Here is a 26,317-nt window from a genome sequence, read left to right as displayed (position 1 = left end):
AGCGCCATTCTATTTCGTCATCAGCTTAGGTCGTTAGGGACGAGACCTCGCGTTGACAGCAATGTTGCATGAATCGGCTTTACAACATGCGATCGTATCTACGCAGTTCGAGTGGAATTTCAGTCAAAGACAGCAAAATTCTTTCGTATTTCATCTTCAAATATAATTCGAAAGCATTCACTGTATATATGGCTTTTGTTTAATCCTGGGTCTTGATATCCGACCCTCGCAGAGCCTAGACAAAACGCAGCTTGAGTGTAACGATTTGTTTACGCCGCAATTATATGCGCAATGTTTTCTCCGACAGTAGTCGAAAATATCCGTATTTTTTTTTTCGTGCTTTTTCGTGGAGCAATCGTAACGATACGGCCTTGAACACATTGAACAGCGGTCTACCTATAACGATTCAAATATGGCGTCGCAAAAACAAAGCGTCGAACGCATATTTTGCTGTTTCATTTGCTCATTTCGCTGCCGTAATCGACTGCCTCAAAAGGTCCTTGCAATTTTTAAGTATAGAATTGTCAGATCTCGGTGAAATTTGCACTGTTTATTTGTGTAATGTTAAGGAATATGTGTATAAATACCCGGCGCGGACGAGCCATTTTTGACAAAATTATATGGCTGCATTTCCTCCGCGAAGATAGGAAATTGTTAAACTAAACTACAAAGAAACTGTAATGATAAGTTCGACTCATACTTCATGCAAAAACGTCGAGATCTCGAAGAGACTTTGATTTGACTGTGCAATCAGAGTGCTATCACTATCTTTAGCAGTTTACTCTTCTCTCCATGGCCACACCGTCTCTGTCTGTGGTAAAATCATTCCTATGTGTACCTCCACAATCAGATGTGTGGAGGTACACAAAAAATGATAGGATATGTGAATGAATTTCAATGCAAATAATGAGTACAAAACTTTTCAAGCCTTCCCTACACTAGGTGCTAGTCAAGCAAATGTGTATGTGTTTAAAGCGCAAACATCAAAATTTCATGAAGGTCAGGTCCCCCTCTTTTCAATTATCAAATGACATTCTTTACGAACTTTTTTGTTTTAACAATTTGCCTTTTACTTTGGTGATGTAAGGATAAAAAGCAGACCTTGATTTTTTTGCAAAAGCAGCTTGACCAATGCTTGTTGTATAAAACAAATTACTCTTAACAATAATATCAGTGGAGAAAGAGGATGTCAAAAAAGCAGCATGGAATGCCTTGGCTAAGAAGTCTTTTCATAAACATTTCATTACTGGTGTGTATGGAGATCTGGAAACAAGTTACCTGACCAAGAAATTTATCAGTGTCAAGTGGTCCTCTGCATTAAGAAATAGTGACTTTTTATTTCACCTTTTATAAATCAAATATGAGGGGGCAGCACCACAATTCTTTAAGGGATCGTATTAGAAAATGGCAGTTCATCTCAGGTGTGGGAGCGGATCCCCCCTAGATCAACCCCTGGAAACAATACATTCCTTGGTGTTTTCCAATACATTATTTGTCAGCAAGTGATATTAATAAAGTTGGCGCGGGCCTACAAATTTGTTAGCCCGCTCATATTTTCATGTACAATGGAGAGCAATTTAGGCTGAAGCACTTTCAAGATGAAATCGAAAGCAATGTGCATTGTAAATATCGCAAATAAACTTTCGCGATTGGTCAAGTCTCAAGCAAGTAGACACTCGGAAGACTTCTAGAGTAGCCAAGTGATAGGGCATGTGTCGTCAAAGACAAGTACGTTTATATATTTGGCAATGAGTGAAAGTTGGCCCATTCTCTGTAGTAAAATGTAAAAATTTAGCTAGTGCTGTGAAATTGCAATTTTAAGGGTCTTTATCGGTAGGATGCCCTCGAACACCCCTCCCCTCCCCCTTGCATCCCCCACCTAGAAGCGGCCAAGCCTAGAACTCTCCAGAAAGCTGGCTACGCCCCTGAAAAGTAAAAAAAGATCGATGATTGGTCACACTGAACTGATGGGCCACTTAGTGTTGTGGATGGGGATCATAACTAAAAATTTCAGTATGCAAGCTAAAGCTAAAACTCTAATTTCTAAGAAAAATAGTAACATCTTTGAAAAAAAAAATTACGGCCTGTTATTTTGTAACCTTATAAGTGCAACTCAGTGTATCTGTCGAGATCAAAACCCAAAGGAATATTCCGTGCTAAGAGTGGTTTATTTAAATTACAGAAAGCATGTTACACTTACCCTGTTTATTACATTTACTTTTTCTGGATAGTTGATGGATACAAACTCCACATTTTCATTTTCAGTTATTTAATATATTTACTTCACAGACATTTTCTGAGCTTCAGTCTCAATTAACTGAGGCTATCAAGGTAAAGGAAGATTTCAGTGATTTTCGCTTGTCAGATTTTGCAAAAATACTCTATCATTATTCGTGATCACAGTTAAAGACGGGGCAATATGATTGCAGAGAGAGGAGTAAACTGCTAAAGATAGTGAGAGCACTCTGATTGCACAGTCAAAAATGTATTAACTTTCAACTCAAAAAGTTCAAAAAAAAGTTCAAAATGAAATAAACACAGATGAAAAAGCAATACCTACTGTTTTTATTGCTTGGAAACTGAGCTATCTCTGACCATACCTTTTATGTAATTGGTGCTTGATTGCTAGCGTCCGAAGAAAAGGTAAAAAGCCTTTCGAGCAAGTTGGTTTTATTTGTTACAATGCAACACTGTGTTTACAGAATCGAACATCTGACAGTCGAGGAATTTTATCGTAATTCCATTCCCAAAAGAATTTCGGGGAAATCTCTTGCTTTTTCCGCGTAACAATCACTTTTCTCCACCAGCCATCGATTCTCACTCGCCGCCATGTTTTTCACTTTGCTTCTGTGAAGCCACTCGACCCAGTCCGCCTCCGCATCACACATCGCTCAGAGCTCTGAGCGCGTTTCGCCGCCCTTCCATTTTAGCGCGCGCTCTGGGTGAGAATCAGTGCGAAATCGCGCGAGTGTGACAGAGCGAAACTTTTGGGCTCGGAAGTTGGCGAGTTTGTCATAAATTTCGCGCGAAATCTTGAACGAACAAGCTTCGTCAATAAAGGATTTATTACATGATTTGTTTTTTTAGGATTTATTATATTATTTGTTTTTTAAGAGCACTGAAAAGGAAGCCAGCTGCATGCACAATCAATGGCGCGCGCGACTTTATCCTGATGGGGCCAACTGAAAATTAAAATCATTTAATTTGTTTGTTTTCATTCGCTTCAAGACCTATTTCTTTGTTATTGGACTCCCTACTCTTAGAAACAGACATAAATTCTTTGTGTTGTTTCGGAAAGTAGTTTCAAAGTGTAAATTTACGACGAAAAGCTTTTTAAAGTAGCGTCAGAAAAAGATTTTTGGCTTGCGGGAACACAACGGGCGATCCCGAGTGGTCAAGATGGCTCCATCTTGACCTCTCGGGTAGCCAATCAGAGCACGAGATTAAATTCAATTTGACCGCTCACAGAGCCAGTCATATCAGGTCATATAATATATATCCTTATTGACTTTTCACGAATATCTGGTTTCGTTTATTGAAAAACTCCGACAATTTCTCGAATTTCAGGAACCGATGTCTTGAGCTGCGTTACAGGTTAGATCAATTTCATGGTCACTGTATACTCATCGACCATAGCTCTCTTCCAAAGAGCTCGCGAGAATTTTGCCAGTTATTGTAAAATATGGAATGGTGTATTTATCTACCAAAGAAAAGGGGCTGACTTATCGGGAAATAAGATGGGCGGGCTGGGGTTCTAACGTAGCTTCGCTCTTGTCGATAATTAGTAAGTCATACATCATAAACATTTGGTGCAAAATTCTTTATTTACGATCACTTCCAGAAAAACGTTACAAAATGCTTGTGCGTTGCTAAGTTACTCAAAATTTCTCTTAGCAAATTTCGTAGTGTTTACAAAGGTGAAATGTTTTCGAAACAAAGGCTCTGGTCTTCCTTGGACTCAGATCACTTCATTAGTGCCAGGCCAAACACGGAGCACGCGGCCATCAGGATTACACTGAAGGAGACGGTGGAGCTGGCGTTACATTCGTCTGAGTCGCAGCAGCCGACTTTGCATTCACCCTCTTCGGGCTCCTTACACGCTTCCTCGGCCGTATCGCACGTGGCCTGATTGGAGCAGGAGTTAGCAACCATTTCTTTACCATCTTTGTCTTTACCCCAGGTCCTCATACACTTGTCCATACCGTCAGGGCAGGTCATGGTGTCTTTATCCTTATCTAGTTTGTCAGTTTCACAATCGCCTTCTTCTTTTGGGATACAAGAGTAACACTTGAGGCTATAACCTACAATGAAACGTTTTTGAGAAAGTGAGTGCTTAAACACGGAGGGACTTCGACACAATCTAATTTCTGCAAGCTTCGCACGAAATAAATTTTGTTTCTTACAAAGTTCATTTCTCAGATTTCTTAGTGGTATTTTATTATATGTCAACTTTTTTTTAAAAAAAAAAGCCATCCGGTAAAATTATGAACATCAAATATGAACTTTAAGTGACATTGTATTAAGCGAGGCTTGGGTCAACGTAATTTGGCTCGCCCGCTCGTTATGATCTAAGCTATAGGACATATTTTGCTAGTTATCAAAAAGAGTACATTTCTCGTAGTTTAAAAAACTATTGAAACAGGTTTCAATGTTCTGTTGAATTTAGAACAATAAGCAAGGGATACTGCTGAATTTATCCTTCACTTAAACAAAACCATAAGAATTTCAATAGCAAACGGAACGTAAAAAAATATCATACGTCTGGGTAAACAATGTGTGGAGAGCACTTCACAATTAAGAAGATACCTCCGAGTTTAAAAATTATCTTTTAAATCTCGTAACGTTTCCCTTAGTAACGTGTTTATTAGTGTTTCTTGACTGACTTGCAATTTTAACTCAGGTCAGAGCTGTTTCTTTTTTTCTTTATTTTCCTTTTTTTTTTTTGGACTGGCGAATGTCACGATATTTTAAGTCATTTTTCTGAGGTACCAAATGAAATTAAAACAAATATTGAAAGAAAACTCAGTGTAACAGTTTGGTAAGGTTGAAAGATAACAAAGAAGTAATTACTCAACCGAAAATAAAAAAAAGAATGCATTGGTTGAGACTAAGGGAGGGCGGAATACGAACCACAAACTTGTCAAAATAAAATCATTGCTGTTCGTAACATAGCACCTTTAGTAGGGCTGTTTTTCAGAACTAATTGACGAACACATTAACCCTTTCACTCCGAACGCGCTTCGGCGCTTGGGCGTCATTCACTGTGCGTCGCACGTCGTGGTTCGGGTCTGTGGCTGTCGCTTCGACTCATGTGTGCCTGGGCTCTCAGCCTCCGGGCCCGTTGTCGTCCCCCCTTCTTTGTCCTTGCGGGGGTGGTCGAGACGAGGAGCAGGGGCGGGGCGCCGCTCCTGCATCCTCGTTGCTGAGTGTGTGCTTCTGCAGTTGGGTTCCCCCTGGGCTCCCGGGGAATGGGTGTCAAGGGTTAAAAATTCCATTAGTGCAACATTTTAGTTGATAGTTCTGGCCATGAGCCAATTACAAGCAGTAAGTGACAAGAGAGCCAAGGGCACCTCGCTGAGTTAGCATTGCCATTGTTTTTTGTCTGCAGATAACGCGTTGAAATCCACCTGCACGCGTTTCTAATGTTTCTAATGCTGCTGTTCATGTCTTAGTAAGCCAAAATATTTTCTTAAAGTCTCTAACTTTCGCTTGAAAACAATTGTTTTGTTTTACCTTTAAAGAAAAAACTGTTTTTCGAAAATGTAGGCGCCTGCCGTGTTAGTTTGACATCGCAAACTTGCCTCTCGTTTCTGCCGAAAGTTTCAACATCTGCGAGCAAGAATCGAATGTGATCGCATAAACTTCTCACTTGTGGGTGTACTGACTTGTGATCATAGCAAAATATGTTCCCTGGGCCTCAAATGCGAATCTTCTCTTTAATAATTAACTAGGACGCGAAACAGCTAGATGACTGACAATGAAGAATTCCTTTCTGAAAATATTCTCGCTTTTACAGCCCTTGCCTTAGAGAGCTCGGCACTATCGAAGTTAACAGTTTTTTGTTGTATTTCAAAACCGCTCGGTGAGGTCGTGATTTTTGCACTGTCTTCCACACAATGTTGTTAACGTGTTTTGGGCGGTTTCCATGGACACGAAAGTCACACCTCAAGGGTAAAGTTTCATTTCATAAATTCAAACTGCTCTCACACCGGAATACTATTCTTTTTACAAATGATTTCCATCTTTGTACACAAAAGTCATAACTTTTTTCTGTGAGAAAATGACAGAATTGAAAGCGAGGCCGTGGTTTCCGTCGAGCTTACAACCGAAACAAATGTATTCCTCCAATATTTTTCGCGGCCACAAAGATAGTCAGTATGTAGATTCAGAAAAATGAGAAAAGAATTAGATAAGGTCTGGCAAAACAACGAGCTGAACAAAACTGGAGAATTTTTTCTGAAAATAATTTAGCTTTTTCCAGCCTTGCGCAAGAGAGCATAGCTCTAGCGAAGTTTCAGGTTTTCTTTTGGTTTTACTGTATTTCAGAAGCATTCAAAGAGGTCAATGTTTGCAGAGTATCGTCCACATTGAGATTGTTTGTGTGTTTTGGGCGAGTTCCATGGATGCAAAAGTCACACCTTGCGGGCAAAGTGTCATGTAAATCTCAGGCTCATGCAAAGTTTAAAAATACTCTCACACAGTGATAAATTTTCTTTTTACAAATGATTCCATCTCTGTTTGAAAAGGTCAAATAAATGTTTCATTTTCTTTGAAAACTTAAAGAACTCAAACCGTGTATTCCTTCAAATGTTTTCACGACCATAAGGATAATTACGTAGATGAGAAAAAATAGAAAAGAATAATGTATTTTCTTTCCGAAGAAAACAGCGAGCTGACTGACTGTATTTGGAAATGGTCGAAAATTTCTTTCCGAAAATAGCCTAAATTTTAAACGTCTTCTCTGTTCGCTTAATACGGCTAAAATTGAGGCTATTCTGAAAATTGTTAAGCGTTTTTCCTGCCTTTCCCAGCGCCAGCGTGTCGGCACACGAGTTTCAGTGTTTGGGTGTTGTGGGCGGGTTCCATGGATACGAAAACCGCAAGTCGCAACAAAGTTTCATTATCCCAGGCAAACTCAAGCTTGCAAAGTTTGCACGCGGAAATACTTTTTCTTTTTAGACTTTTTAGAGATGTTTTTTCCATCTCTGTGCGAAAAAGGTCGACATGAATGCTTTTCTGTCACAAAATGAAAAAATTCAAACAGCGGTCGCGCCCGCTAGCTTTATTTCGCTGAATCCGAAACATGAACAAACGTTTTCTCATTTATAGAACTGAATAGTCATCGGTGCAAATTTAGGAAAAGTGAGTTAAATAAAAATAATCCAATCTAAAGCACAGCCTTGTAATCATAAGAAGGAAATGATTTTTTGCCCGCCAAAATATTCCAGCTAGAATGTTTAACGCATGCAAGAAAGGCATTGAATAATTCTTTATCCGGTTATACGCCTTGCTTCAAAAGAAAAACTATCATTCTTCTAACCTTGTAAGAATCGATGATTTGAAAGTCATAGCCACCGCCTTCATTTGTTAGTAGAAGTTCGAAAATTAATGTTTTTCAAAGTGCCATAAGATAACCGAAAAAGTTTTAACCAGCACAAAATCGTTCCTAAATAGCACATTACGGCTTTCCTAAATAACACATAACTAATGATGGCTTCAATACCATCCTTCCTTTACACTTATTCATACGTCTCCAATCAAAGACAACATAACCGGTTAAGCAACTTTGGTATTGAGTTTTTATTAAACGGCCTTCGCTTTCTCGCGTCGTTCACCAATCAAAAATAAATTTGAAACTCGAAAATAGCCGCCTTTATGATCCTTGTGATTTTGTAGTTCCATATGACAGTGTTAACCAGTATTTTCCCGTACGTCTTGAAATTCTTAAATGTGTTGGAAATTTAGATGATAAAAAGGCTTACAGAATAATTTCTTGGAGAAATAGTAGACCACTCTATCGATGACGAATCAACACGCCCATATCGGTTTGGTGAGACAAACTTTCGTTACTTAAGCTTGCCCTTGAAAAAAAAAAAAAAAAAGAAATAGACTCACCAGTGGCGATAACTGCCATGAAAGCAAATAGCGTAAGACTCTTCATCTTGTTTTTTCTGTAAAGCAGTTGTAACTTGTTGTCTTTGCTCAGAGACAGCGCCAAAAAACCGATTAATTTTTTTCCGCCCCTGTAATTGATATATAAGGCTTACCTCCAGACTTTCAACCAATTGGATTTCAAGAAAATATACTGGTACGGCTTAGTTTTTTTTCCGAAGTCATGGAGACAGTACAAGGTTGCGTCACAAAGCAAAACATCGGGAAAATGATGCCATATTCAGAATAAGAAACACAACAACGGTTTGAAAAAAGGTTTAATTTGTTGAATGGAAAACTAATTAGGATCATTTGGCATCACGCTGGCATCATCCGTGATCGATCTTATTACAATCGGCGTGCGTCACGCGACAGGTGTCGGCGCTTCAAAGACTCTTTTGTTAACTTTTGAAAATTAAAGCAAACTGCAGACGATTTAATACTTTAAAAAATGTTCCTTTTTTTCTTCTCTTTCTTTCGTCGTGCCATTCAAGAAGAGTCAAAGTTTCACGCGAAGGTGTCTGCCTGAGAAATTTTTAAAAATAAAGCAGCGTATGAATGAACTTAACACCACAGAATTGTTTGTTTTTAAAATCTTTACTGCTCCCTTCTGGTACTTAACGAAATGTTTGCATGATTCAAGCTCACTGCAAACGCGACAGGTGATTAAGGAGAGAACTACTTTGTTAATATTCCAAAATCTGGGACAACAGACCGGTTGCTAGCAAGAGTTTTCATTTAAATCTCAGGGGTTTTTTATGTTTAATTTTCCATGTTCTTCTTTTTGTCTTTTAGAGCCAATTCGCATAAATTTCTCAAATTGGTATTTATAGCAACCTTCCTTAAGATGGTATCCAATTTAAATATTTCAATCAAGTACGCTTATTATGCTAAAAACATTAAAGTGATACAAAGGATCGGTTTTTCATGAATTTCTAATCGACCTGGATTTACAGACGATTTTCTATTTAGATATGTTTTACAATTTTTTTTTTTTTTTCAAACTTTTTTTTTTAATTCTACGTTTTGTAGACAATAATTTGTTTTAGATCAATTGAGATGCTTTGTTAAAATTAAAACAATAATTTTAAATTGACTGCAAAAGGCTGCATTAGCTTCTTAGTATTCCCAGCTAACTAATGTAGCCACAGGCTGGAGAGTCATTTGTGAAAAATAAACACTGGAGGGCCCGTTGTGAAAAGTCCACAAGACGCTTCGTCTCAAGTCACGTTTCTAATGAACACACCGTTTAGTTTCACGTGTAGGTTTATTTGAGACCCTGGCAGGATAAAAACTCATTGAAAACGAAACAAAACCGTAAATTAAACTACTCCAGACATTTTTTGTTCATCCCAACTGCCGCTAGCTGGTCTCCTACCACTTAACGAAGAGTTTGCATGTTACAGACTCCTTGGAAACGAATCTGCAGGTGATAAAACAATGTTCAGAGTCACAGAGAATACTTCGCTAAGATCCCAAAAGTTGTAATAACAACTGACGGTTACTAACGAATTGACAAAAGTTTTTTTCTGCCTTTTGTATTTTCCATATTAAATGTCCTGTATTTTTTCACTTGAGCTTTTAGAGCTCTCATGCATATTCAAAATTCGTATGTGTGCCTTACAATATTTTTACAAAGAAGTCTTGGTAACTTTAATAACAAATCAAACTCAAACTAAAGCAATGTAGCCCATCCTATTTACCACTCCTTACTCAAAAAAATGCTCGCCAGCTGAAGATATATGAGTCAGTCCTAATTTGCTGTTTTGTTCAAAATTTGTTTATATTATTTATTTCCGTTGGGAAACGTTACAGTTTCATGCGTTCTTTATACAAACTGAAGTAAAATGTCCCCGTGAAGCTAACCTTTTATACTTAAATCTCGAGTTGGATTTAGAAAATCTTCTTTTCCGATTTCAGTCTTTCGCAACTGAATAACTGGTTACTTTTCAAGGTCAAATCAGTGATTTTTCGCGAACAATCTTGAACAAGACCAATTAAGATTAACAGTAGGGGTACTTTTAAGACTAGACAGCTAACAAAAACAGTTACAAGCTAAGGAGTCAATTTGACAAAAAGCGAGAGCCTATATTGAAAAAAATCAACATAATTTCAAACTCCGAGTTTGGGTGCATTGATATAAGTCGTATTTCTTCTGTTTCTTGTTATATTTAATTTTCCGTGTTGTTTATTTTGTTTTGGATTTTAATTTTTAAAGCTCTCTACATTGGGAGGTATTAGCTATAGTACGACAAACTTTCAATAGAATCTAGTTTAAAGGTTTTGATCACGTACGATTCTTGGTAACTATAACAAATCAACTTGTAAACAAGTTGCATGACACAGTGTCCTTTCATCTCACCGAAACTTTTTAATTCTTTCTCACAGTGATGTTTGCGTGTTTTAATTAAGAATCTCATATTTGTCAAAATATTCCCGTTTCGAGCGAGTGTAATAAGAAATTCTCAATTTCTAATTACACTTACTCGAAACAGAAATATTATGAATAATAGGAGATTATTTTATGCTTTGATCGGTTTGATTACACCTCACGAAACCAACTTTTCAATAGTAACATGGATTTACACATTTTTCTTCCAAACTTATTGAATCGTAAACAAAACTCAATGATTTTGGGAAATAGATCGATATGTCGAAGCTTTTTCATCACGCATGTCAGTTTCAACTGCATGTACTTTCAGTTTTCGGCATTTAGATTTTAGAGACGAGTTTTCAATATGTAGGTTTTAGTGTTAATTAATTATTAACATGTTTATTAGCATTAACCGGTTTAACTTTCATGCGGTTTTCGAAATTTGCCGTTTGTACGTAGGGCTTTCCTCAAGTAGCTTGGCAGCTTTTTGGCAACCTTTCATATTTCGAGCAACTTTTTTCCTCTCGAGCAACTTGTTGCATTTTGAGCAATTTCCAGACCGAAGATCTCCGAAGATTATCCGAATGTTGTTCAAAGGTCATACGAACGTTTCCGAAGATTTACGAAGTTTGCCGAAGATTAACGAGGAACATCTGAGGACGTTTCAACTTTCGGCTCATTCTGCATTAAAATATTACAACACTCGTCAGCAAACATGACGTCATCGATATCCACGATTTTTCTCAGTTAAAAATTCCTTGTTATTTATCAAATTTTCCCCTTAATGTGTTATTTAGATACATCTTATGCTGTAAAATTGCATAAAACGACTTAGAAATCTTACCCTCAAAGGGAAATTAGCATACACAGTCAACTCTCTCTTAACGGACACCTCTATAAGACGGACACCTCCATAAGACGGACACCTGGTGACGGTCCCTGCCGTTTCTCAGTCATTTTACTGTAACCAAACTCCCTATAAGACGGACACCTCTTTAAGGCGGACGACGGACACTTGAAATCATTAGCGGACACTTGAGAAGTGTTTTTTCATCATGTTTTATTAGTGAAAATACTTCCAAACTTCGTATCGACCTAAAGCAAAGTTTCTCTGGGCCCCAAGGATACGTGTATATGACGCTTTATCAGGTTACTTTTCTGCTTACGTGTATGAACACTAAAGAGGTCGTTTTCTACTTACAGTATTACAGTTTGCGTAGAAGCTCTCAATTTTTGCTTTAAAAAGCAAATACGGTTCTTTTATTATTGTAATCTTGTTGCAGTTGGCAAAGGTTTGTTGCATTGTGCAAATGTTTAGCTTTATTATCTCAGAATTACTGGTGTCATGTTACCTCGACTCTCTACAGAGCGGACACCTCTCTAAGACGGACAGCTGCGACCAGTCCCCAAGGTGTCCGTCTTAGGGACCGGTCATTATTTATCGCCTGGGGGGAGCGGAGGATTTTGGGGTGGATCACTTGAATTATAGATGAACAGAAGGGGGGATCAGTCGTAACTGAGAGCCCAAAAGGAGGGATCATTGAAAATTTTGTGAGGAATCAGATGCAGGGCAACTCAAATCTGTTTGGATAATGCAAGTTTGAGAGCATACAAAATACATTGTGGAATGTGTACATTTCAATTTATATCTAGAACGTTTTGTGTTAACACTTTTTATATTTTTCCTTTAAAAACGTGCTTAGCTAATATTCATCTTTGAACATGACAGGTGAATTCTAAATTGTGAACCTGATAACTGAAACATTGTGAAATAGCATGTTTGTTTAAAGGAGCAATGTCACGGCAGTCTACGTAATTTTTTTGATTACTTCCAAAAGGAAGTAAACCTCAAAATAATAGTTTTCTAACATAGAAAAACAACAAAGGAGTAATAAATATGCGAAAATAACCGAGGTTGGTTTCGACTGACGAAGATTAGGACGGATTACAAACAACAAACTTGCCAATTTTTTCAATATGGGGATTGTGTTGTCCGCGACGTAGCTGCTTTAAACATGAAGCATTTGTCGCCTCTCCTAGAGATTGGTCCGGCTCTTGTAAACCTATAGTAGCGGACTGAGGTTCCGGGTACAGGGTTCTCAGGTTTCGGGTACTAAATAGGCGAACTTATCGCCTTCGAATGCAACTCTTTATTATGCCTCAAATGAACTTATTAATGTTTTGGTACACTCCGTACTTCCCACTCTTTAGGAAAACTATTCGCTTTGTTTGACGGCTCCTCTAGATCTATGTTTAGCATGTTTAGCGCCCATCGCATTTGCTGTTCAGTGTTCAAGCAACTAGTTCCTGAACCCAGATTACTTGCGACGAAACACAGAGTCGTTAATCTGTTGGCTATGCTGTTACAAAACATCTTCAATCTCATGGAGTGTTGGTTTGGCAGAAGATATTTTTGTCAAGGCTCCATAACCGGTAACTGAATATGCAATGGATGCAAAGACATCGAGGGGGGGGGGGGATCACGAAAGTAATCAATAGTAATGAGGGGGGATCACTTTATGGAATAACGTTTAAAGAGGGGATCACCTAAATTTCACCATGTTTATCCCAAAATCCTCCGCTCCCCCCCAGGCGATAAATAATGACCGGTCTCTTAGAGAGAGTTGACTGTATTTAGAGAAATTGTTTTGATTATAAAAAGCAACTTTTTTGGATTTTGGGGGCAACGTTTGGGCAACTTTTGGAGAAATAACGGGTAACTTTTTGGGAAAACTCGAGCAACTTGTGGAAAGCCCTATTTTTACGTATCCTACACCCTGGCGCGGTGGGGGAGGAGAGGGGTGGCGTACTCAAAGATATTTTGTACGGGGAGGCCCCGTCTCAAGGTCCAAAATCTTACCTTCGATAGAAAATGGTACCCCTTTCACATACCTTTTTTCTTAACTTTTCACTTGAAAAATCACTTAGTTAACTAAAATAACGATTTGCACAAAACAAATCTCTTAGTCAGCAAAGTCTCCTTTATTTTGCAATGGTCAGATATCAGTGGACAGATATCCATTAAAAAATAAAGGAGAATTTGCTGATAAGAGATTTAAAACCTGCCCTTAATGATAATGTGGGCAGCGAAAATCTTTATCTTTACTAGTTTGCTCAATTTGTTTTGTGCAAATCGTTATTTCATTGTATTTTATTTTATTATTATTATTTTTTTCATCATCTGTTTTTCGTCATCTGTCAATCCTATTGTTTTTCGAATTTAAATTTAGTTGTACTCAGTTCATTTTAACGGTTACTTCAAGCTTCTCAAGATGTATGTTGAAACATACGAAACGTCAAGTAAAAGGTCTATTTTTTTCTAACAATGCGTTTGTCCTTAATGTTCATCACCGCAGTTTGCGTGTTATTTTTAGTTAAACTGCGATGGCCAAAGAAAAAGAGTATTTGTCTCGCGATGTAGTCAGATTCGTATCGTTTCAAGTGCAAACCATGTGCAAACTCAAGGTAGTCTTCATCAGGCAATGACAGTCGACTGGCAACCTTGGCAGCATCTCCGCTTTCAAGATGGCGGTTGATTGTGAAAGCGGAGATGCCCTGGAAACGAGATTACCGTAATGATTCGATTTAGCGCCCTCCTTCCAATAAGCGCCCCTTTCCAAATAAGCGCCCCCCTTCGAATGTGTGTTTGTTAATAAGTGCCCCTATTCCAATAAGCGTCCCCATTCTTATACGCGCCCTTATTTTAAAAAGCACTCCGATTGTGGTTAACTGCCCCTACTGAAGTCGTCGACGTCGAAAAGATAAACTCATGAACATTCACCATCAGTACAAGTATATATTCACTGCTAAAATGAACAATTATTGTAAAAGTAACTGAACTTTCAACAATTTCTTACTGTTACAGTTTATGTTATTCTTAATTATTTCAATATATATTAAAGTTTTGTTTTGAACATTTGGTTGTTTCGCAAAAAATTAAATAAGCGCCCTGTCCCGAATAAGCGCCCTGTCTCGAATAAGCGCCCTCCCTTAAGGTGCCCAAAAGTAAATAAGCGCCCCGGGCGCTAAATCGTATTATTACGGTAACGATCAGTCTACGACGTGACTCTACGATCAGTCTCGGGCTAGGGTACCACCCCTTCTCACGCCGTAAACCACTTTCACCTTTTCATCACAGTTGAAAAGCTGATCATACTACCTGAGAAAAGTAGACTTAGCGGGACACCAACACGACTAGAACCGATACAGCAGGATTGCAACCAGCCGTGGACATAATTATTGCATTAATTAAATGTGATCAAGTAGTGCACTTTTTGTTCAAAGTTTTTTTCCTTTAGAGTTTTTTAACTCAGCAGAAAAAAACGAGGGAGAGATGATCTTTCGACGACTATCATATGACAAGTTTTCTGTTAGTTGGCAGTTTGGTTATGTTTTCTGGAGGCCGGATAATATAATTTGACGCCGGAATTTCATAGCCGACCTTTGACGCCCTGACAGTATTTCATTATTTTTTGTTTTGTCCCTAACAGTTCAAAATATATACACTTTGAAAATCACAACTTACATAATATGTGGGGAAATGTGCATAGAATTAACTTATTTAGCGCGATTTTCAAGGTCGATATTTCGGTGACAGTTGAAAGTTCGTATACTTTGTGGAAACTCTTCTTGATTACAGATCAAAGACTCTAGAAAAGCTAGTGAACAGAATAGAAAACCCAAACTGTATTTAACTTGACGTATATTTACATTGAATTTCCGCGAAAGAACGATTTCATATGACGTCACGGCAGCCATATTGGTGTTCCAAAACAAAGGAACGGCGGGCAATATTGGTGTACCAAACCATTCCTCCGGGAATGGAATTCCATTTTTATGCATTATCTTTTGTTTTAGTAAACCAATATGGTCGCTGGTCGTGTAAGTGAAAACGCTCTGTACCAATTTAAATTTCCGTGCCTCTTTTCGAATTCGTGACTTACAAAATTTCGTTATTTTTAGAAACCACGAAAACCTTATAAAACAAGGTAGTGTCACGTTAGTCATAATATTTTATGGTCACGTTGCGTAGCCAACTAAAATATTGACCCGTAACTTTTCATATTGTTTTCCAAAAATAAAACCACTTTAATACCGCAACCTGTTGCTTACGTCGTTTATTTAATGTTGTCATCAAAGCCATAACAATGCGATAATTTCAGCAAATGAAATTTTAATCAAAACAAAGTACATCATTTCCCCTTGCCACCCTTGCTTGGGCATTAAAAAGCTCTCTGTTTTGCATAGTCATGCAAATTATTTTGTCACCGCTCACCGCAACGGCGACTGGAGAGCAAGAAAGGTGCATCAAAAATATGAATTGTGTCGTGATCCTTTTGTGCTTAGTTATTGTACCGGAATTTGGTAAGTACATCAATAGAACGACTAATTTTGCTTTTCTGTATTTGAGCGTCGGTTTAGTACCAGCATTGGGTCGAAGCGTTTACGTGATTGTAGCTACTTCGGCGAAAATTATTATTGTTTTCATTTGTCGGGTTTAGTGATTCGGTCATGTTAGTTGTGTTTCAAAGCGTGCCAATCTTGTATTTTTGACTGTGAATCGCGGTTGTGAATTCAGACATAATTCTAAAAAGTCGTCTCTTTCAGTGAAAATATACATTCAGGCGATAGACACATAACCTAAGTGTAACATACGTTGTTGTTTATTCAAATTTCTAGTCGTATACAACAGCAAGGTCTCTCGGCGGTTTAAAACACGGTCGCTGGTCGCACTTCGATTTGCAAACCAATACGGCTCATCGAACCTTTGCTTTACTAAAGATTGGTATACATTTTCTATATCGCTGTACATGCTGTATTATAAAAACAAATTTACTTCATTGGCCATTACGGCTTTTCGTGCAAGACTGCAGCTCTGGGAAAAGCATCCCCGGTCGATTTATAAAAACCAGTGCCAAGAAATTGCGTTCTGTCATGATCAAATTTTTATTAAACCAAATCCACAGTAAGGCAATAAGGTGTTTGTATATTATCGTAAAATTATATTTCTCCGCTAAACTTCGCTCTGCTCAAAAGTCAAAAGAACATTGCCTCAGGCAAAAGTTTATTTTATACAAGAGTCAGTTCAGATTTTATTTTCTCAGGAAAGGTCTTTTACCTCAAGGGTTTCATTATTATCTTTGAAACGTTTATTTAATCTTAAAAAAGTCGTCACTGAAATACCGAAAATTCCGAAAATGACCCCTACCCCCTGACCGAAAATAGCCCCCCCCCCCCCAAAAAAAGCCCCCTAAAAATCCTTTTGAAAATATGCTCTCCTGAACTGTAAGCACTGACCTACCATAAAGCTCGTTTTGTATTTTTACGTTGTAAGAGTATGCTCAGAGACCAGAAACTTTTGTTAAACGACTGTAGGACTTGTATTGGATTTCATGTCGTAATGTTTAGAATTTTACCATGTCCAATTTTTATATGCACCCACTTCTCCTAGTATTAGAGGTATCTTGTCCAAATAGAAACCCAAATATGTTTTTAAAAAACGCGGATTTCCAGCCGAAAATAAATGGGCTCATGGCCCTCCCAAACCCTGAAAATCAGCCCCTGGAAGGGAGGTTAAGCAAATATAAGCGCAGGGGCTATTTACGGAATTTTCCGGTACTGGCTACATTGAAATACCCGTTAAATGTTAGCAAAATGTCAACAAAACCTATTGGCGTTAAAAGCCATAAAGTGCTCATTTGCATTTATCCGCAAGAGTAGCAAAGAAATGTGATTGGAGCAGTATACTTTGATATGCAGAATTTTCCAGCACTGGCTTTATACAAATGATTTTGTATCCGTAAAAGTCATGCGATCTGCCTGAATATGCACTTAAAAGAGGCCATTAGCGTTTGCGGCAAATTGAATGCGTACGCTTTTTGCATTTTCACTAATGTTCAAACGGATGTTTTCACAGACTTGGAGGAAGCCTTTAAGTTATAAATATGAAATATATGAGGGGTAAAAAGGTAAGAATCTGCGAATCGTTTCAAAATATACTTGGTCGCTTACGCCACACTTCGCGTTTTGGGCAATTCAGGTCTAAATATTAAATATATTCGATATTCGTATTGGAAGGCCGACTGATCTTATTTGTCACGAGATCATACTTTGCTGTCAATCAAAACGTAAACCATTGATTACCACGACTGCAGAGCGATTGGTTAAAAATATTTTCAAGAAGTAGTTTAAAACCCCCTTCAAACATCGTAGTTTATTTTCTAAAATTTTAAAAGCTATGTTCGCTTGTTCCATTGTTATGTAAGGGATACAGCATTTTATTTCATTCGGATGACAACTTACATTCAACTTAATGACTCATTGTGACAGCTGACAGATTATGCACCTGCGATTCAAGTATATAACAAATTGTGTCTGAAACTCAATATTAAAAACTGACAAAACGCCCAGGTTATAACATACGTTATATATACAATTGAGCCAAAGTTTACCTGGCATCTGGCGCTTTTCAACCATATTAAAATATCAGCAAAGCCGCCAAGCGCGAAGGACGAACCAAGGCTCAATGAGTTTGTCGAATTTGCATAAGTGCAGTATGGCCATGCTGGCGGGATATGCCGTAAATTGCTTTGATCGAATTCGACAACAGCGTTGTTTAAAGATTGACGAGTTAACTATCGAATTAGCACAACAGCTTCCGCAAAAAAGGTTCAAGTTTGTTCAAATTTTTAAAAAAGCACTGCGTGGAATATTTCTCATTTTAGACATTTTTAAAATTCTTAAATATAAAAAAGAATACCATAAAATTCCGATTATAAGCCCTGGGCTTATACAACTTCATAAGTGTTTTTGGGTAGGCTTATAAGCGGAGGGGCTTATATCCGGGAGGGCTTATAAGCGGAGGGGCTTATATCCGGGAGGGCTTATAAGCGGGATAAAAAAAACGTTTCGAAACAAGCCACGGGAGTTTTAATCGAAATACGTTTTTAAGTTAAAAACGCATAATAAAGCAACATTAAGCCCTGTTCAGTACTGTCATCCAGCAGAGGGGGGGCTTATATCCGGGGGGGGCTTATAATTGGATGTATTTTATGTTTCCAGGTAGATGGGCCTATAACCGGGGGGGCTTATAACCGGAATTTTACGGTATGCGTGATTAATTGAGGGAAACTGACAAAGTTATTTCTTTCTGGCATTTTCATGAACGCACAAGGTCACGTGGTCGCGAACTGAGCAAAAAATGTGACAACAGTGGGTTAACTTGCCGAACAGTAGAGGATCTGTAATACGGGAAGGCTCCACCCAAAAGGGGGGCCATTTTTAGGTTGTAGATGTATAAAAGTGTTGAGTCGGGGTATACAAAAGCGTAAGAAAAACTGTCATCAAGGTATTTAAAAGGGCCTTAAACAGACCCACCGAACAGTCTTTTTATTTAAGGGTCATTTGAGTATTTGAAAGGATTATTCGAGTGAAAAAATTAAGAAAAGATTCCTATCAAAGGGGTACTGTTTTCTATTGAAGGTATATGAAAGGGGGACCTTTTCTGTCAAAAATGGTTTACGAAAAGGTAAGGGATAAGTCCTCAGGGTGGAGCCTCCCCAAGCAAGACAAGGGCCTGATTACATGAGCCGGGCTGGCCCGGTTAGCCGGACTGGCTCGGTTTGCCGAGATGACTTTCAGCCCGGTATCACATGAGCCCGGTTAGCCGGGCTGGCCCGGTTTGCCGAGATGACTTTCAGCCCGGTATCACATGAGCCCGGTTAGCCGAGATGACTTTCAGCCCGGTTTCAGCACGAATGATCAGAGCACGAATGATCTTGATCGCCTTTTTCCGGCAATTTGGTGGTTAAATGTTTTGCACTTATGCAGCTGGATGGGTTACTTTACCTCTTCATCCTATTTAGAAGGAGTAGCATTGATTTTTTCGTCGGATATTGTGCTCGGAAGAGAAATTAAATGCTGGCCCGCTTAGCCGGGCTGGCCCGGTGAACGCGATTACATGGAAAATTTTCAGCCCGGCTAGCCGAGATCCCGGCATCGCGATACCGGGATCTCGGCTAACCGGGCTGGCCCGGTTGTCATGTAATCGCGAAGTTGATTTTTGTTGCGTTTAACAGACGTGCCGAGATCTCGGCAAACCGAGCCAGCCCGGCTCATGTAATCAGGCCCTTACACCTTTCTCCTTCTTTTTCAGCGTGGTCTCTAGAATGTTACCATTGCTCAGGCACATTCTCAGAATGCCAGCCTGGAGGTAACAAATCATCAACTCTCGAGTGTACTCCGACGAATAATCGATGCTTTAAGAGAAAAGTCACGAAAATCGATGCAGAAGACGAGCTGCATCAAGGCTGTACAAATGAGGACGGCTGTGGTATATTTATAAAAACCTGCATCAACAGCGATGACTGCACTGCTAGCTGCTGCGAGAAAGACCGGTGTAACAATAAGGCCAGCGGTATTGCAAACAGCGCATGTGTATTGATTGGTCTGGTGATTGCTGCCACCTTTGGAGTTGGTCTCCTACTGTAAACTTTGTAGAAAAACTTTTTTCAGAAAGAACTTTTACAGTAAAAAGACAGTGATTTAGTGCAAATATCAGTTAGTGTAACACTGGACATTCTTCACGATGCTTTACTGAGGAGACAACTTTAATGAAGAGTACGAAATCGCGCGTTTGTCATTCAAGACATTCAAAGATATCTTTAACAGCAGATACATTGGTTTACCTAAAATGCAGAACTACACCAACTCTGCCCATCATACCCTCTTGTGGATCTTTAGTTGGCCGGATGAAAACGTGCCTTATAACTAAATACTGTATACAACAGAAAATACACAGCAGGATCAACTACAGCTGACAAAAGGCCAAACGCCGTGAAATCGTATTTGAATATCGCAGCAAACCAGCTGAGTTCGGACCATGTAAAACGACATAGAAAAACCTTCAATAAACCTCTGATGCCCATCAACTGAAAAGTAGACATTGCAATTTAAAATGACTCTTTTAATTATTTAACTTATAGAATTGCTTTTTAAAATAATTGTTTACGCCAAAACAGTAAGGTCGTTACACCGTCCTAGACTGTAACTTAATGATAACTATATAATCTGAATAATGGCTGAAATAAACGTTTGACTCAGTTTTAAGAACCCAATGGCAATGGTCTGTAATTTCGTCTCGAACCTGGAATTATTTCACGCCCCAGTGCTGATATTGCCTTACAACTAACTTATCTTGTTTATCTTCTATCGGGACTGGCTGCACTCAATTATGTAGTGAGACAGCTGATGGCATATTATACCACGTAACACTCAGTTCATGCAGTGAACTAGCTAAACAGAAAATTGTTTTGGCTAAACCAAGCTAGAAGGGTAAAATTGACTCATTCTTAAGACAGATAAATATCGAGTTTCTCCTTACAACATTGATAGCTTTTCAAGCACATAGGTGACGAGAATATTAAGAAGTCATCAACTAGGGAATATTTCCCAGCGTACTAATCCCAGGTTACCAGCAAACGGCGCAGGGCGGCGGGCGCAACGAGAAAGCGAACGGGAGAAAAAAAAAAGAGGGAACTACTTTTTTTCTCTACCCTTGCCTGTCGCCTTTTGCTCGCGACTGAAACAGGTTTACACTTCCTCGATAAATCAGCAAAGTTTTAGAACTGACATTAGCGACCTTTAGCTTTGACTTAGTCTCCCTGGCAGCCGCTTTTTGGGACGTCACGCAACTAGACGTCACTAGATTTGACTATACTACGAGTACGAGATCGAGTACGAGTACGACTTTGGAATTTCGAGAAAATTGTATCCCCCAAACTATAACTCTTTCCTATTGCTTACTAACACATAAATAAACGTTAGGGATAAGTTTGGTGTGATAAGTGATTATAGGAGGTACACGAATTTGGTTTGAAAACTCCTATACTCGTACTCAATCTCGTACTGCTAGTCCAATCTAAAGGACGCTATTAACAAAAAACTTGAATGCATGGAGGCAACTAATGAAAGTTGACATTTAGATCTTGGGCCAAGAACTTTAATAATCGTGGCGATTATTCTTTTTTGTCGGTTCTGGTGTATACGTAAATTCGATCGAAAACTGGAAACTTGTTTCATTTATTATAGGTCAATACTGTTTCTTACTAATTATAGAATTGTTTTGCACAGTGCTCTGAAAAACTACTGCTGCAAAATAAAGAACACAATGATTTTTAACGCCCTCCCATCAAGCTAATTGTCTCAAGCTTCGTGTAGTTGCTGCACCTGTTAGAAAAACCTGCGTCTAGAATTTTCGTTTCTGTAACATCACGACGAGTTTGGCGAAGAAACATTTAACACATCTGGCTTTATAATTTGACTGCACCGTGATTGCGTGGACTAGAATGGCATACATAATTGTATCCTTATGTATGGTATTGTTATTTACGAAAGGTACGCATTATATTATTTTTTAGTCCTTCAGTTACGGTGTCAAATGTTTTTCTGTGCGTGTTACTTATATTATGTTCTTTCATGACGTGCACAAATTTATCTTTTTTTTTACTCTAAATGCAGTTTTTATTCTGAACAGGAAAGATTTTACATCGTAATATCCGCACGTAAGCTATTTCGACAAGTTAAGTTTTTTCACAACTGACTCAAAAAGTAACGATTGAGTCAGTTCAGTTTTCAGCTTACTTGAGAATGAGTTCGCCTGACTGAGTTCAAACCACTCAAACCATATCGAACAGCTTAGTTGCATGTGAGTTTTAATTATGACAAAAGCATCATTGTTCAGTATTTTTGAACAATTAATTTAGCTTTTGGTGTCAATATTTAATCAGGAAAAAACATAAATCATATTAAAAGAAACAATTCAAGAGGTTGTGATATGCAAGCACGTAGACCCTGTGGTAAAATAAATGGGTCTAAGTCCTTTCTATTTATCCTCGTACTCTAAGCTGTTCGGCACTTGCTCAACCAGAATCATTCCAACTAACAGTATCAGGAGCCCGCGATACGGCTGCGTTACGACTGCGGCACTGCTGCGGTACAAGTGGGCTTCGGCTATATATAGTCTTTCTATTCCAATCATTTCTCCCCCTACCCCCTGTCCATCCAGGCCTCTTACCACTTTGGTGTTTGGCGAGTAATCCGACTGGTGTTTCATTCTAGAGCTAACAGGCATCAAGTGTTTCGCCTGTACGCAAGGAGGCAACTGCAAAAAGGACATCAAAGAAAAGGAATGTCCCAAGGACCCATGGATGGACAAATGCTTGCTAATGATAGACAATAAAAATGAACAGGTATCAAATGTGTTGTTTTGTATTCATGTAAAATGTAAACGTGGGATGACAGCTTCAAGCTACGTACATGTAGTTTTCTGGTATACCACTCAAACACGTCAAAATCGTGGCCGAAAAATATAGTTGCACTACGACACTGAATAAATCCAGTTAGTGGTAGGGCTTTAAACACGGACGCTCTGATTTCGATATAAGCAACCCCCCTGATTTCAATATTAGCACCCCTCCCCCCCAGCTCCAAACTTAATAAATAAATTCTCATTACTCAATGACACACTTTTTAAGTTTTTGGATTATTTGGTAGGACATCAATATCTCAGAAATGCTGGTTTTCATTTGTCAATATAGCGTTGCTCAGTGGTTTTGCAAGGAGAAACTAGCGGCTGATCTAGACTCCTACTCTTGCCATAGGAAATATATTTTAATTTATACTAGCGACTCAAGGACAAGCGCAAGCACAAGCACAAGGATAACCACTCTTATCATTCAGCACAGTCATGCGGCACGCCGATAACCACAACATCCTATATCTCCTACAACATGGCTTCAGGGATAGAAGATCGTGTGAAACACAGCTTTTGGGATTCGTAAACGACCTAGTTAATACTATGCATGCTGGATCCCAGACGGATATCCTGGTGATGGACTTTAGTAAGGCATTTGACAAAGTCAGCCATCTTCGTCTTGTTACCAAGCTGAAGTATTATGGAATTGGTGGCAGGACAAACAGATGGGTCCAATCCTTTCTAACTGGCAGAACGCAGAGAGTTGTCCTTGAAGGAGAATCATCGGACGACGCTGAAGTACTCTCTGGTGTACCACAAGGTTCTGTCTTGGGTCCATGCTTATTCCTCTTTTATATAAATGACTTACCTGAATCCCTTGTCTCTAACATCAGACTATTTGCTGATGACACCATTGTCTACCTGACCATTCACTCAGACAGTGACACCCAAGTTCTCCAAAGAGACAAATTAGCCGAATGGGAAATCCTATGGAAAATGGAGTTCCATCCAGACAAGTGTGAAGTTCTTGGAGTAGGGCGTAAGCGTGCTATGGTACAAAATGACTATATTCTCCATGGTAAGACATTGGCAACGGCCGACTCAGCCAAATACCTTGGAGTTACTATAGCATCAGACCTGAGATGAAACAAACACATCGACAACATCACAAGTAAAGGGGAAGTAAAGCTAATAGAACTCTTGGATTCCTGAAAAGGAATCTAAAGATTAACTCTACTGCACTCAAGTCCACTGCATATAATACACTGGTCCGACCTACCCTCGAGTATGCCTGCACCGTTTGGGATCCATACACACAGGGAAACATCTATATGCTCGAGATGGTGCAGCGTCGGGCAGCGAGATTTGTCCTTGGCAGATACAACATAACCACATAACACTTAGACTATGCATGATGTATAAAATTCATGAAGGCTTGATTGCCATGGACGCTCAAGAGTTCATGACGCCACTTCAAAGGAGATCGCGGCACGTAAATTCAAATGCGTACGAAATTCCTCGCTCAAAGACAGACTACCACATGTACTCGTTTTTCCCGAGAACGATACGAGAATGGGACAGCCTGGCCAATGGAACAGTTAAAGCACCAAACCTGACGGCCTTTAAGAAAAGCCTGCCGTCTGACCAAGCGCTAAGCAAACGATGCTAACTTTGACTTTTTTGTATCTATTTTTATCCATAGCATTTAAGCCTTACTTTAATTTGAATAGTATTTATTTATTTTGTTAAGTAGTTATTTATTTTAACACTCACGAGAATCTTCAGTATTGAAGGAGGTGAGTTACGTGGAAGAAGAAGATTTCCCCGTGAAAACGGCTTCAACACAAGCAAAAGCACAAGTGCATTATATTTTTATTTTGATGCTTCTGCTTGTGCTTGCCGCAAGCACAAGCACAAGGGTCAAAATTTATCCTTTTTGCGTGATTCTGCTTGTGCTTGCGCTTGTGCTTGCGTCACTAGTGAAAACCAGGCTTTATTGACTCGTCTTTATGAATATTGTAAAACAATATTGTAAAAGACAAATTGACATCAGTTTTTTATGCGTCTGTCCTGATCTACAACGCACTTTGACAATGTTATGAAGCAAATTTATCATCAATAACAGGACAGACGCATAAAAAACTGATGTTAATTTGTTAAATAAAGTGGCTTCATGCTAGGGCAATTAAGTCAGGCTCGATTTCCAGCCGTTTTGTGAAAAGAATGAAAACCGGTCTCCAAAGACGGCTGGAAAATGACCCTATTTATAACTTGACAGAGGAAGTTCTGGTTGTTCAAATCGAATCATTGGCCGTTCCTCTGGATGAGGGTGGAACGCTTCTGGGAACGAGATTAGCAGTTGTTTATCCAACTGACTGATGTTTTTTTTTTCAGATTGCGAGAGACTGTGCAAACGAAAAGCTATGTGGAATTGCAGACAAGAATTGCAAAGAAGCCAAAGAAGCGAGGACTGGGGATTGTGACGTCACCTGTTGTGCAACTGACCTGTGTAATGCTGGCTCAAATGGGTCGCCATTACTTTGGCTTTCTGTGTTGTGTTTCATTACTTATGAAGTACTTACCGGCCTTCTTCCTTCTTAGGAAGCCACTTGACTTTAATTCACATATAAATAATACCTCATACTGGAAATATTGGAAAAACCACAACCACGGATCCTTGCGAAGTTTGGAGGATCACAATGTCCTGATAGAAGACCATAGAACAGTCGAAAGATCAAAATACACCAAAGCGTTTCATAGCGTTCCACGATTTTTTTAAACAAGATTTACTATTTATTGTAGTGGTCCTTAATACTGAGGCACAATAAAAGTTTGTTTTTAATGGTTTGCTTGTCCTTAGTTGGTCTTAGTTTGTAATCTTTTCAGCTCTACTTGCATTGGCCTCTTGCCTCTAATCATTATCAATCATTATGCATTGCAGAATAAAAGCATTTACATGTAAGCCGTAAAGTAATAACGCTGTAAAGCCTGGTTTTCACTAGCGACGCAAGCACAATCGCAATCACGCAAAAAGGACAGATTTTGATCCTTGTGCTTGTGCTTGCCGCAAGCACAATGTGTTGAATGTTCGATCAGCTGCTTTTACTAATGGAAGAAAACGTCTTATTTATTGTTCAATTCACAGCTATTTATTTTCTATTAATGATTGTTTATTCAGAGGTTTGGAGTGACTTACTTGACAATTTAATGAAAACACGCAGTTCGCCTTTTTAAGCTATGTTTATATGTGTTTTAAAAGTAGACCATTATAGAATTGGTCAGGAGAGAGGAAAAAAGTTTTGAAAGCTCTAGGGCATCTATTATTACAAAGACATTTTAAACTTCCGTTCTAAATTAAAGAGTTCAAATGATCTCTTGCGCATTTCGTGCAGGCATATTATTAAAAAAAAAAAAAAAAATACATTGTGATATTATACTTTAAAGTGCAATTTCAACTTATCGTCCAGAATGTTAACAGCATTTAAAAATGAAAATCAGTGTTATGATATTCTTGATGATACTCGGGGAAATATTTGACA

At 38.7% G+C, this 26,317-nt stretch overlaps 3 protein-coding genes across 3 annotated transcripts; 2 read left to right on the top strand and 1 right to left on the bottom strand.

The window, feature by feature from the left end:
• Nucleotides 1–3,805: 3,805 nt before the first annotated feature.
• On the bottom strand, nt 3,806–8,256 carry LOC144641631 (uncharacterized). The gene is made up of 2 exons (XM_078500680.1): nt 8,116–8,256; nt 3,806–4,301 (listed from the first exon to the last, which is right to left on the bottom strand). Exons 1-2 carry the CDS (start codon nt 8,159–8,161, stop codon nt 3,964–3,966), a joined length of 384 nt encoding a protein of 127 aa, XP_078356806.1. The 5' UTR covers nt 8,162–8,256; the 3' UTR covers nt 3,806–3,963.
• Nucleotides 8,257–15,762: 7,506 nt separating this feature from the next.
• On the top strand, nt 15,763–20,635 carry LOC144641614 (uncharacterized). The gene is made up of 2 exons (XM_078500660.1): nt 15,763–15,889; nt 19,680–20,635. The coding sequence occupies exons 1-2, from the start codon at nt 15,775–15,777 to the stop codon at nt 20,012–20,014; spliced, it is 450 nt and encodes a 149-aa protein (XP_078356786.1). The 5' UTR covers nt 15,763–15,774; the 3' UTR covers nt 20,015–20,635.
• A 1,130-nt stretch (nt 20,636–21,765) lies between these two features.
• Nucleotides 21,766–25,620, top strand: LOC144641630 (uncharacterized). Its single transcript, XM_078500679.1, has 3 exons — nt 21,766–21,919; nt 22,643–22,773; nt 25,173–25,620. The coding sequence occupies exons 1-3, from the start codon at nt 21,871–21,873 to the stop codon at nt 25,377–25,379; spliced, it is 387 nt and encodes a 128-aa protein (XP_078356805.1). The 5' UTR covers nt 21,766–21,870; the 3' UTR covers nt 25,380–25,620.
• The last annotated feature ends 697 nt before the right edge of the window (nt 25,621–26,317 follow it).

This window comes from Oculina patagonica, chromosome 2, assembly GCF_052425735.1.
Source record: "Oculina patagonica isolate OP01 chromosome 2, crgOcupat, whole genome shotgun sequence".
Classification (NCBI taxonomy): Eukaryota; Metazoa; Cnidaria; class Anthozoa; order Scleractinia; family Oculinidae; genus Oculina; species Oculina patagonica.
This window is presented reverse-complemented; position numbering and strand designations above follow the sequence as displayed.